Consider the following 13,724-nt stretch of genomic DNA (forward strand, 5'->3'; position numbering starts at 1 on the left):
GATTTAGCTCTGTTGGCATAACAGTCGCAGTTCCTCCAATGGAGTAGCTTCTCCATCCACAGAGGAGATGAAGATTTGTGTCAATTCCTCCTCTCCTGCTTCAGACTCATCTGCTGTCCTCGCTAATTGTTCCTGGGTGCTCAGTGGCCCAGAGGAGCACAATTGCGGGGTACACAGAGGGATGCAGTGGGCAGGCGAATGCAATGAAGCTGCCCTTCTCCAGGACAACTCCACTCATGCTACAATTTCTAATAGAGTACTAAAACACCCTCAGAGATCAGGCTTCCTAAAGCATAAATAGGGGCAAGTGGTCACCAATGTGGATCAGTGAATGATCTTGGGACTTCTAGTAGTTCCTGGTCCTCAAGTATCAGGTCATAATATAAGCTAATTGAGTATTGTACTATATCATGACAAAATTATTTTCCTGCATAGCACTTACTTTACCAAGAAGAGAGACTCATTAAGTTCTGAGAGATTGTATGTTTTGCATTATGTTCAGATTTCATTTTAAAATCAGGATTTTAAAAAAGAGAAACTTATTATAGCTGTAACTTTAAAAACAAACCTGTGGTTTTAATTATTTAAGCCATCTATTTTTATCCTCCTGGTTATAACACAGGGTTTGTCATCAGCAGATCAATCCTGCAAGAAGAAAGATAGGGCTCCACTGACCCTGGTTACTTCTTACTTGAACACAATTTTTTCAGTGATGGGGTTAGTCTATTCCTCACTAATCTCAGGCTCCTTCTTCCTGAGCCCATTAGCAGAGGAATGGGTGAGAAAATGGGACCCGGGGCAAAATGGCACCTAGATGGCCCCCTCCCCCTGCCCTCACCCCCTCCCCCTTACCTTTTTCTGCTGGCAAAGCTGGCTTAAAAAAAGCTTTTTCAGCCCACTGCTTTGCTAGCTGAAGAAGCAGCCTGGCTGGGGTGAGGCGAGGGCGGGGGAAGAGAGAGGGGTCGGGCCTCCTGTCGCACTGAGGCCCAGCAAATTCCAGAAAGGAGGATGGGCGTGGCTGGACCTTGGCGTGACATGTGCATGTGCAATTTTTGTCCCCTCCCACGTGACTCCCAGAGGGGCGCCTAGGGCAAAATGGCACCCAGGTGCCCCCCGTGGCCCTGATTAAACTGATTCAAAACCAATTATTTGTAATCAGTAGGAACACAATAACTACGACTAGCCCAAAAAAAATGCATTATAAAACTGCACGTTACATGCCCCCAGGTTGCCCACAAGACTACCAGAAGAACATTTTGAGACCTTCCAGGAAAGCTTCAGTCCTTGATGAGTCATAATAAGACAACTGAGGATATGCTTTGTCTAAAGAAAAGGGACATTCTTGAATGGGTGCTTGCTTTCTTGCTGAGAAAACTCGGATGGAACCCATATCAGATTAAGCTGGAAGTAGAAATAAATATAAATATTTTCCTTGTGACAATCTGGGCCATGATGAAACTGATTGTCAACAGCCTTCCACAGCAAAAAGTTATGCAGGAAGTCATGTGTATGTGCCTGTCTTGCGTTATGTTTCTAGAGATGAAAGTCACTCATGGGGAACGCCTATGATTTAAAACATGCCACAGGACGTGGCTTTTGCTTATGAGGAGGAGGAGGAGGAGGAGGAGGAGGAGGAGGAGGAGGGCCAGGCATTTGCTCTGCACATGTTTTCCTTGAGCAGCACAACTGTCCCCTGAGCAAGAATGTCAGCTCCATGGCAAACTCGTGTGAGCAAATTCATGTCAACCATTCCTGTGAGCTCTGAAACATTAGTAAGAGATCAAAAGACAAAAACCACAGCATAGCTATAATGAGGAATTTCTTAAAAGAGAAGACATTTTAAAGGAAAAGGGATGGTATTCAAAATGCTTTTAATTATGTTCTAAATAAGCAACTATTCTTTTTATTTAAAAAAACATCCCTCAGAATTAAGAAATTAAAATATACTAATCTAAAAACTGTCCAATAATCATTCAGAGAAAATACCTTCAGGAGCAATCACTTCCAGCATTCCAGAAACCTATGGAAAATGTAGAAGAAAAAAATATCCAAATGGTGTCTCTGAGGAGAAGTATTCTGGGACTGAATGAGATCAACATATTGGATGCGCACAGCTGAGAGGGATCTTCACAGATCATTCAGATACTAATTTGCAGTTGAGTACATCACAGTAAGTCAACTGTAATGCTTCTTCTTACAACATGTTGCTAGTGACAGCAACTGTCAGTAAATTGACATTCTTGAGGGGCAAGATCAGGATGGTATAAAAAAACAGCGAAGTATTGTAGAGGTTACTCTTCACTACGAATCATGAGTTGTTCAGGTGAAAACAGACCAAGTGTACAACATCTCACCCCTTGCCCTGACAATTCTGTGTTGGCAATATGTCTTTAAAGGCTTGTTACATCTGTGGTTTTGCTAGTGAATCTATCTTTCTGGATCAGGAAACGTGTCAGATTTTAGCACAAGCTGACATCTCAAGAGTCCATGTTCAGAATTCTGAAAAATTCAGTTGATACTGAAGATACTAACTCTTGTGTCACGCAGATTTCAGTAGGTCTCACTTTAATATGCAACTTATCCCTGAAATCAGCTCGATCCCTGAAGACTGGAAAATGGCCAATGTCACACCAATCTTTAAGAAAGGATCTAAGGGGGATCCAGGAAATTACAGGCCAGTCAGTTTGACATCTGTTCCTGGTAAATTAGTAGAATCCATCATTAAAGATAAAATTATAAAACATGTAGTAAAGCAAGACTTGCTGAGGAAGAGTCAGCATGGCTTTTGCAGAGGCAAGTCCTGCCTTACAAACTTACTAGAGTTCTTTGAGGGTATAAACAGGCATGTGGATAAGGGGGAACCAGTGGGCACTGTCTATTTGGATTTCCAAAAGGCTTTTGACAAAGTTCCTCACCAGAGACTATTGAGAAAACTCAGCAGTCAAGGAATAAGAGGGGAAGTCTTCCTATGGATTAAAAACTGGTTGAGAAACAGGAAGCAAAGAGCGGGTGTAAATGGGAAGTTCTCACAATGGAGAGATGTAGGGAGTGGTGTCCCCCAAGGATCCGTTTTGGGACCAGTGCTCTTTAACCTATTCATAAATGACCTGGAAGTAGGGGTGGGTAGCGTGGTGGCCAAGTTTGCAGATAATACCAAATTATGTAGGGTGGTGAGAACCGCAAAGGATTGCGAAGAGCTCCAAGCGGACCTTGATAAATTAAGTGAGTGGGCTAAGAAATGGCAAATGCAGTTCAATGTAGCAAAATGTAAAGTGATGCACGTAGGGGCAAAAAATCCAAACTTCACATACACGCTATAGGGGTCAGTGCTATCAGTCACAGACCAGGAAAGGGATTTGGGTGTCTTAGTTGATAGTTCCCTGGGAATGTCAACTCAATGCATGGCAGCTGTGAAAAAGGCAAACTCAATGCTGGGGATCATTAGGAAAGGAATTGATAATAAAACTGCAAAGATTGTCATGCCCTTATATAAAGCAGTGGTGCGACCGCACTTGGAGTACTGTGTTCAGTTCTGGTCGCCACATCTCAAAAAGGATATTGAAGAGATAGAAAAAGTGCAGAGAAGGGCAACGAGGATGATTGAAGGATTGGAGCACCTTCCCTATGAGGAGAAGCTACAGTGTTTAGGACTGTTTGGAGAGGAGACGTCTGAGGGGGGATATGATTGAAGCAGAGGCGTATCTAGACCAGAGTGCGCCCGGTGCACACTCTGGCTTTTGCACGCATCCCCCCGCCGCCACGGTGCCCTCCCACGCACCCCAACCCACTTACTTTTAGGAAAGGAGCAGGCCGGAGAAGAAGGACGGAAGCCTGCCTGCGTTGCCTGGGCCTGGTGGGAACTACATTTCCCAGGAGCCCCTGGGAAATGTAGTTCCCATCAGGCCCAGGCAACGCAGGCAGGCTTGCGGCCTGCTCCATTCCTAAAAGTAAGTGGGGTGGTGCGCCGCGGGGGGGGGGCGCCGCGGGGGTGGCACAGCGGGGGGCACCATGGAGGGAAGGGGGAGGGAGGGGGATTTTTCTGCCCCCACAAGACTACAAATGGTGCGCCCGGTGCGTCGCGTACCCCCCGTCCCCTGGTGGCTTCGCCACTGGATTGAAGTCTATAAAATTATACGTGAGGTAGAAAATGTTGACAGAGAGAAATTTTTCTCTCTTTCTCACAATACTAAAACCAGGGGGCATCCATTGAAAATGCTGGGGGGAAGAACTAGGACTAATAAAAGGAAACATTTCTTCACGCAACACGTGATTGGTGTTTGGAAAAAGCTGCCACAGGAGGTGGTGATGGCCACTAACCTGGATAGCTTTAAAGGGGGCTTGGACAGATTTATGGAGGAAAAATCGATCTATGGCTACCAATCTTGATCCTCCTTGATCTGAGAATGCAAATGCCTTAGGAGACCAGGTGTTCGGGAGCAGCAGCAGCAGCAGCAGGCCATTGCTTTCACCTCCTGCATGTGAGCTCCCAAAGGCATCTGGTGGGCCACTGTGAGTAGCAGAGTGCTGGACTAGATGGACTCTAGTCTGATCCAGCAGGCTCTTTCTTAGAGTGGGAAATGGTTTCTACTGCAGAGGTAAAGCTCTAACTCAGAATAAAATCTGCCATCCTGATATCAAACAATTTTAACAAAAGGGATGGAAAAATACTTGCACGTGCCCTTAACTTTTATATAAAAATTATTTTATGGCATCTTGCACGAAATGCAGGATCAAAATAATTTTGTTTTGTAGAAAAACTAAAAAAACAGACAAACCCTAAAACTAAACACTAAACCAAAACGACAACAACAACAACAAAAGGGAATCTATTTGAAAGGGCAGTGTCCTTAACATTTCAGACAGTTGTGCAAGTCAACCGTCAATTTCAACAGACTGACCTTTTGGAGAAAGGAAAAAAATGTTAATCAGAAGCGGCCTACTCCTTCAGCATTGTAGGTGGTCGGGAGGCATACAAGCCAAAAGACAGTAACTCATTTCCATATAATTAACACAGCTTGCATTAAACTTATGTGAGCATGGCAGCATTTCGGTTTTTTAATCTGCTGCACTTCTGCTATGAAGCCTGCTGTGAACTTTCTGGTGTGGAAAGTGTCATTTGCGCTAAAGAAATCTTTTCTGGAGCGTGGGTCAAACCACTAGGTGTACTTTCATCCAGCTTTTGAACCTACTCGGATGAACAAACCCCTTGAAATCTGACTTTCCAATGTTACCAAGCATGAAAAAAAGAAGCAAAAAAGAATTTCCCCAAGTTTGCCATTTCTCCCCATTTACATTCTGATTTTGACTTACAATACACTTCACTCCTCCTGTGCAAGCAGGAAGATTTCAGAGACTCTGGAGCACTCATCAAATTCATACCTCCTCCTCCCTCTCTAGTTTTATTATCTTATTGTTATTTTATTTACTTCACTTGTAGTTTGCCTTTCTCACGGAGACTCAAGGCAGATAACAGCTAACATCACAAGAACTACAACCAGCCTTTGTTAAGCATCTGAAACACCACTGTAGGTGTGTTAAGCTTCCAGAACGTCCCCCTATGGAAGCAGCTGCATCAGCAGCAGTAGTAATGCCTAGGATGTTCTAAAGAATACAATAAACTCAAACACATACATTCAACTTCTTTCCCATGCATAAGAAGAGAAGAAGAAGAAGAGTTTGGATTTATATCCCCCCTTTCTCTCCTGCAGGAGACTCAAAGGGGCTGACAATCTCCTTGCCCTTCCCCTCACAACAAACACCCTGTGAGGTGGGTGCAGGCTGGGAGGCTCAGAGCTGAGCTAGGCAGCGTCACCCAGCTGGCGTGTGTGGGAGTGCACAGGCTAACCTGAATTCCCCAGATAAGCCTCCACAGCTCAGGCGGCAGAGCTGGGAATCAAACCCAGTTCCTCCAGATTAGATACACAAGCTCTTAACCTCCTACTCCACTGCTGCTCCTCTTGGGAGGTTTTTAAAGTGAGGCTGGATGATCATGTGACAGGAGTGCTTTGATTGTGTGTTCCTGCATTGCAGGGGATTGGACTTGGTGGCCTTTGGGGTCTTTGTGATTCTATGATTCTAAGCCCTTTCCATATCATATCATGTCTCTCCATAATAAATCCCTTAATCAAGTTGTAGGTAAGGATTGCAAATCTCCCTTTCACTGTATTCTTTCACAGAGATGTGTTATCTGAATGTGACCAAAACACACACACACTGGGGAGGGGGCACCTTTCATATGTGTAACAGCTGTCATTTCTATAGGGCCTTAGAACCTCTGCTGCTCTATGTGATCAACCCATTTATGTTATCAAGTGGAATTCAGCAGGTCTGGCAGGAGATCAAATGTGAGTAAGGCAATTTAAGAGCTCTGCAACTCATATTTGTTTAATTACTCATGTGGCCCAACATTTATAAAGGGGGTGGGGATGGGAGGAGAATGAGAAACAGACACTGTTCATGGTGCTTTGCTAGGGAGCGGTATGAAGATGTAATAAATACAGAAATCAATTTATTCCAAATGCCATCACAAACAGGTTCACTCCCTTAATTGCTGAACGACTTGCTATCCCCAGTTCTAAGTGCATAAGCATTGTATAAAAAATATTAATGTTACTTTAAACTTTAATGTAATTGCAACCCCCTCCCCCCCTCAGCTTTCAGGTAAGCTAATTTTACAATTACCAATCCCTAAGAACGACATTTTTTCCTGGGAACAGGATTCTGAGTAGACCTGCTTAAAATGGCACTGTAAGTTAACAGAGTTGTAAGCAAGTCATCTGCAAAGCAACAAACATTAGTGGCACTTAGATGTCCTTTTCCAGAGAAGAGCTGTATTGCTCCCCGCCTTTTGGCAACTATTATGACATAACCTGCTTTAGGTCACTATTGTGGAGATAAGAAGGGTAAAAATATACAAGGAAATAAACAGAAACCTTTGTATTGCACTCTAGAGCTGAGTGCCCCCTTTGGGTTAGCATTGCCAGCTTTTGAACTGATGGGGCTGTGCTGGACCTTTCATAATTACAGGAAAGGCAGAACATCAACAGGTGAAGGGTTTCTTAGTGTGGAATGTAACAATATGGAGGGGAGGAGGGGAGATGCTGCAGCGATGCAATGTCTGCCTGATGAACATACACTGTATGTATTCAAATGCAAAGGTCAGTCCCCCCACCCCACCCATATGCTACCCTCACCCCATATGCTACCCTTCACATACAAACTACAGTTATGCCAAATAACAGAAATATGTTTTGAGCATAACATGGGAACATCTTCCTTTCAAATCGAGTATTAAAAGGGAAGGGGGGAATTCCTAACATCCTAGCATAGCTGTTTTGGAGCAGAGCACTTGCGCATTTTACATGGCAATAAAAGGGTCTCCCTACCTTGAAAGGGCTGGCGAGCTTGGAAATCCCCCCTTGGCCCACCACAATGTGAACCTAAAGGAAATGGAAGACACTGATTTAGCAAGGGATTGCGGGGCGCACTGCTCCCTGCCTTCAACCCTCAAGGAACCAGCAGGACAAGCTACCTGTTCATGGCGCGGTCCAGCAGCCAATACCTGCCCACGGGTCAACAACCTGGCCTGGGTTTCTCCCAGTTCTCTGCATTCCTGTCTCTCAAGCAACACAGCTGACAGCCAAGGCGTAGCCATGGCAACAAGAAGCTCTACATGAGCTCGGGGCCGCCTGGAAAAGAGGGACGGCTGGAAACACGCACGGGAGCAAAAAGGTTCCGCAGCAGAGCAGAAGAGGTAAAGTTTCCCCCTTCCGAGTCATTGTCCAACCCTGGGGTACCCGCTTTGCAAAGAAGTGATTTCATAGGCTAGCCGTTTTTGTGGGGTAGTTTGCCATTGCTTTCCCCGGCTATTCTTTACCCCCTAGCTATGTGCTAAGTACTCTGTAATTGTCTGTCTGTAGTTGCTAGGCAGGGAGAGGTTCTTAAACGTGGGGAGGGGAGACACAGACAGGTGGACGGCAGAGGACAACATTTCAGTGGTCTCCAACTCAGTGAGTCTTAGTCCCAGGAAAGTGTCCTGTAAATTTGTTCCAGCACAGCTAAAGTAGGAGTCAGTGTTACTTTAGAGACAAAGCCGAAGCTTTAAGAACCAGAATGCAAATTCTGAAATTAACTTACTGTATATATTTCTGTTGCCTTAGTATCTTACACATTACCTGTTATTCTAAGTTCTAATACGATAGGTGCACAACATGTTTTTAACCAAATTTTAAATCTTATGTACTTTGTATTTCATGTATTATGTTTTATGACCAAAATTTAAATGTTATGTATTTTGCATTTATCTTTATGTATCTTAAATGTTACGTAATTTTCTCTTTTGAAATACTTTTATGATGTTACTGTGAGATAATGTTTACATATGCTATGGTTCTCTTTTGAAAGAAGATATTTAATGCCTAATAAAGGTTTTGGATTGGATTGGATTGGATTGGATTGGATTGGATTGGATTGGATTGGATTGGATTGGATTGGATTGGACAAACAAAAGTTATTCCAGCTCCAGAAGCCAGCCTCAAGGTAGGGTCTGGAGGGCGATTGAAATTACAACTGCTCTCCAGACATCAGTGATACATTCTTCAGGAGGAAATGGAAGCTTCAGAAGCCAGACTTTGCAGAGCTTCCTCCCATTCCCAAACTCCACAGGTTTCACACCCAAATCCCTGGGAATGGTCCAAGATTAGAGTTGGGAACCCTCAGCATAAAGTTTCTTGAGTCACAACATCCTTCACTCAACATCAAGTGGCATATGACTCACAAAAGATTGTGCTGGGATAAGATTTATCAGTCTTTAAAATGCCAGCATACTCCTGTTTAATGGCTGAAAGAGGGTCTTTTATCCTAATAATCAGGGGACAAATCTCTTCTGACCCATCTGTCCCAGTAGCCAGAAGTCTGGAGAAACATAAAAGGTATAAACTCAAACTATCCAATCTATTTGGTGGAAATTAATCTGGAATCATCCCCAGTTCTGGTTGTATACATTCTGTCACTAACCCAAGTTATGGAACAAAAGTGTCCACATCTTGAGATTTATAAGTGTATGCTTTTTTTCAAACAAATATGTAGAAATAAATGAAGGAACTTAGGTTTTTATGCAGTAGTACATGGGAACTTTAAGACAGTTCTTGTTGTACAAGACAGAATCTTCTCCAATCAATCATCTGAAGAATGACATCCCCATTGTCTGACTTTGGACTGTAGAGGAGCCAGAAATATCAGTTTCTTGCAATTTCTTGCCCAGTTGACATCGCTCTTCTCTTATTTATTTAGATTTAAAGCATGTTGTGTCTGTAGGATTGGGACAGGTGAGAATGTAAAACATGAAATACCATCAAAACAGAATATAATGTGGTCACATTAATATACCTTTAAAAGTTTCTAACAGTGCAATCTAGAACAGAGTTGCTCCAGTAATTCTGTTCTGGATTGCACTGTAAGTGTCTTCTGGTTTACTCACATTAACAGGAAGTGAAATATGAATGCCTCCAAGCTCCAAGAAAGCTCTTAAGGTATTCTAATCACTGGAAGGTAGTTCCCAGAGAGTTGCAGTATTATGTTTTTGGATAAGAACTGGTTTTGGATAAGAACAGGTTTTCACACAACTTTCAAGCATGTAGAGCAAAGTTGTCGCACTAGAAATACAAATATCAATAAAGAACTGAGATTTGAACAATTGTGTATCAGAAAAAAATAGGCTTTCAATTACCAACAGCACAAGGTGTATAATTTTGAGTATTCCAAAGCATATTCTTGAAAGCCAAGAACTCAAATTCTCTGCATCTGTGTGGCATAATGGTTAGAATGTCTTTATATTCAGGATTTAAATTGTATGTGTTGATTTCATTGTATACTTTAAAACAACATAGTGTTTCTGAGGAGTGATTATATGTGGTCTGAAATACGCGTTGAGACTGTTAATTTTAATCCATACAATTAAAAATGGCTAAATCCTGTATTAAGGGTTCAAACCTATTGATTCTTTACTGTTGAATTGCTGCCAGTGTGCAGAGAGGTCTGTGCTTACATTCTTGATTGATCTTTCACATTATGATGAAAATGAACGATTAAATCCACAATGAAATGAACTCACTTATGAATAACAGCTTCTTTTTCCAACGTTTCCTCTCCTTAAGTAATACAGTGTGGGGAGAGAGATGTGGACTGAATGGGTTCTTGGAATTCTGTAGTTTGTCCAAGTCACAGTCTCCTCCTCTTCAGTCCAGTCCAATTAATCATTTTGTCTGATGGATGGGTGGAGTGTTCAAGAGAAGGTATTAAATAACAGGCCATTCTGCCTCTGTACAACATCTAATTTCATTTTACTATATCCTATAGTAAAAACATCTTGTCCCTTTCAGAGAAATTGTTAGAATGTGTATAACTCTTTTTTAAAAAATGTTATAATGTTCATTCAGTTTCATCTATTATTTATCCTATAACAAGAGATGCAGAATTTAAGCAGATTAGTCATATTTCAGTGGTATTATGTACATATCTCAATCTTTCAGGGCATGTGCCTAATCTCTTATTTTAGTCAACCAATGGCAAAAAGGGTACTAGCATTTCTGTATAAGAGGAATTTTGCGCTGGTTTAGTTTATGTGGTTATTTGGTCAATTATTAATTTTTTTTTCACATCATGTCCTATAGTTCTGGGAGATGTAAATTTCCTTTTCCAAAATTTAGTAATTTGTGGTTTTGCATGTAAAAGCAAGAAGGTTTTTAATTCTTTGAGAAGCTTTGGATTATAGGGGTCTTCGCCATGCTGTCAACATAATTGCAGTTGAGAATTAGATATTTTGCAGTTGTTTTTATCATTGTGATTAATTATCTTACCCCAACATGTTTGTAACTTTGCATAAGATTACCAGTGTTATGAGTAAACTGTCCCCTCTCCCAATATATTTTGAGATATTGTGAACATGATCAGTTTTATGTATTGTCGAAGGCTTTCACGGCTGGAATCACTTGGGTGCTGTGTGGTTTCCGGGCTGTATGGCCGTATTCTAGCAGGAGAGAATGCTGCTAGAACAAACCCTTTGTGGCTCTAACCTGTAATCGGATACATCCAGTGTTAAGTGCTATCTAGTATATTTTTTCTTTATGACATCTCTAATAATTTTTTTCTGAAAGGGGGTGTAGACCATAACTTAGGCCATATAGCATCTTCATTTTTTTAGATCTCTTAGCCATAATTTTTACAAAAGATTTTTTATTTCTGAGTATCCAAAGTATTCTTGTTCAACCATTAGACAGAATCTAGAGACCATCAGACTTTTTTCCAAATAGTTTTTTAAAATTTTTCATTTTAAGGTCACCAATTAAACTTTGCATTTGTAGATTTTGGAACCATTGGAGAGATTGTTTGATGTGTCCTGGAATTATTATTTGTGGCAGAATTTGCTTTCCATTATATCACAGAATCTATGGATATCATTTTCTTTTAACACTTTAGATATCCTTTTTTGAGATCATTGGGCAAGAAAGTAGATATCAGTGAAATTCTGAAGCTAGGAATGTATGCCAGTTATTAAAAATAAGGGGAATCATGTTACAATTATTTTTGTATAACTTTCTTTAACCATCCCACCATATTCTCCGAAGTATAATCTACAGTGTAGTCTGTCTATGCAGAGCTCCTTGTTTTCATTAGTATATGTATTGGATGGTCACTGTTATATGCAAGAGAATCCTATGGAAAGCCAAACACATGAGTACAACTTAGTGACTGTCCCAGTTAACCACTTGTAGATGATTCTGTGGGAGAATTTTTCTTTTCATATCAGTGGGACCTAAAAGTACGAACTTAGTTGATTTGTGTTCATAAAACTGATGCTTAAGGCACTCATATTTACAATATTTTTCTATATTATATTACCTTTCATTAAAATAATTATTTTGAAGTATTAATTTGGCATGACTCATGTCCATAATTTAGGTTCAAGTTGCCAAGTTCTGATTCTGAACACATTTAAGGTGCAATTCTAAGCAGAGTTAAAAAGGTAAAGTTTCCCCTTCAGTCGTGTCCGACCCTGGGGTACCACTGCAAGCAGTGATTTCATGAAGCGTTACGTTTTTACTATTAGGAGTAGTTTGTATTTAGCTTCCCCGGCTATTCTTTACCCCCAGCTATGTGCTAGGTACTCATTTACTGACAAAGGAATGGATGGATGGCTGAGTTGACCATGAGCCAGGATATCTGCCCCACAGGGGGCTCGAACTCCTGACCGTTTGAGTGGCAGTGCAAGCACTTAACCACTACGCCAGGCAGCTCCTTCTAAGCAGAGTTACACCCTCCTAAACCCACTGACTTCAATGGATTTAGAAGGCTGCAACTCAGTTTAGGATTGCACTGTCTCTGTACTGGAAACACATTCCATTTCAAGTAACAGAATTAACTCCCCTAGTAAGTGGTTATAAGCCATTTGTGAAGCCCTCCTGCTAGCTTTGAGGCTCATTTTTATTGAAAAGTCCCCAGTCCTTGAATGTTTTCATACATGTGTAACATGAATAAATGGGGCAGATTTTCTTATAGACTGTGGGAAACATTTTATTAAATGGCTTGTTCAGATCTGATATTTTCATATCAGACATGACAAGTTTCATAAATGGAAAAAGCAGCCTTTAGATGAGGTTTTTTTAAAAAAATTGTGAGTTTTCCTAAGGGGTCTTCTAGATTGCTCCTGCACTTGTACCACTCAGCATACAAATTAGAATCACAGGAAAGTTCAGCTTGATCTCAAAATAGCGAGACAAGAAGAATATACATTTAAAATAAAAGAAGAATCCCACCAAGAATTCTGCAGAGCTGCCTAGGTGAATATTTACTTGTTTTCAGTCCTTTGTGCTCAGTGGGGCTTACTTCTGAATAAATATGTATAGTATTCGGACAAAGAAGTCAGAACAACAAATCTTGGCCAGGACAACAATAGCTTTATTTTAAAATATTGTTTGAATCTATCATTGCAAAGGTTTCAATTGATTACTGCATGGATTATCCCTTCTTTGCAGGAAATCCTCTTGTAGAATGCAACCCTGGCCAACAACCAGTGTTTAACAGGGAATATATTCTGAGCAGAGAAAAGGCTGGATGGCTAATGATAATCTTCTTGCACCAGCTCATGCCAGCTGCCCTGGAGGACCAACAAGCAAGGCAAAGAGGCCAAGGTCTTCCCTTGATGCTAACTCCAAGTGCTGGTATTCAGGGTTTTGCTGATTACATTAATGTATGTACATCCTGAATCTATATGGGTATAGTTGTTAACAGCACTCCTGCAAGCTTGAGCTCCTGCACCACACCAATCTCCTCCCTCTTGCCCTGCCTCCCTTTTATCCCTCTAAGGAGGTTCCTTCCCTCCTGAGAGCTGCCTGCTCCAGCCTCATAGTGGGTGGCAAGCTGTCTGTCTTGCCCTGCCAGCTTGAGACTGGCTCTTCAGCCTTCCAGGCCCTCCTCCTTGATTGCAGCCTGGCTGGGGCTGTGCTGGCCTTGCCCCACTCTCTGCTGTGGACTGCTGATTGCAGCTTGGTCAGGGCTGTATTGCCTTTACCCTGTTATCTGGAACTGATGAGGCTTGCTCTTGTTGCTCAGGCGTGCCTGCCAATTCTCCACTGTTCCTTCGTACTGATGGCTTTCTGGAAGTCACTTGTGATAAGTCCAGGGGTGGGGTTGTCAGTGGTGGTGTGCTCCAGGGTTCCTGGGTGGGC

At 41.8% G+C, this 13,724-nt stretch overlaps 1 protein-coding gene across 1 annotated transcript in view; it reads right to left on the reverse strand.

Annotated features, from left to right (window-relative positions):
• ERICH2 (glutamate rich 2) overlaps positions 1–7,654 on the reverse strand; it is a 35,111-nt gene extending 27,457 nt beyond the window's left edge. Inside the window, exons 1-3 of the mRNA XM_048484473.1 lie at positions 7,532–7,654; positions 7,386–7,439; positions 1,987–2,020 (exon numbers count right to left, since the gene is read on the reverse strand). Of these exons, the coding sequence (XP_048340430.1) occupies positions 1,987–2,020; positions 7,386–7,439; positions 7,532–7,654 (211 nt within the window). The remainder of the gene's footprint in view (positions 1–1,986; positions 2,021–7,385; positions 7,440–7,531) is intronic.
• Between the last annotated feature and the right edge of the window lie 6,070 nt (positions 7,655–13,724).

This window comes from Sphaerodactylus townsendi, linkage group LG02, assembly GCF_021028975.2.
Source record: "Sphaerodactylus townsendi isolate TG3544 linkage group LG02, MPM_Stown_v2.3, whole genome shotgun sequence".
Lineage (NCBI taxonomy): Eukaryota > Metazoa > Chordata > Lepidosauria > Squamata > Sphaerodactylidae > Sphaerodactylus > Sphaerodactylus townsendi.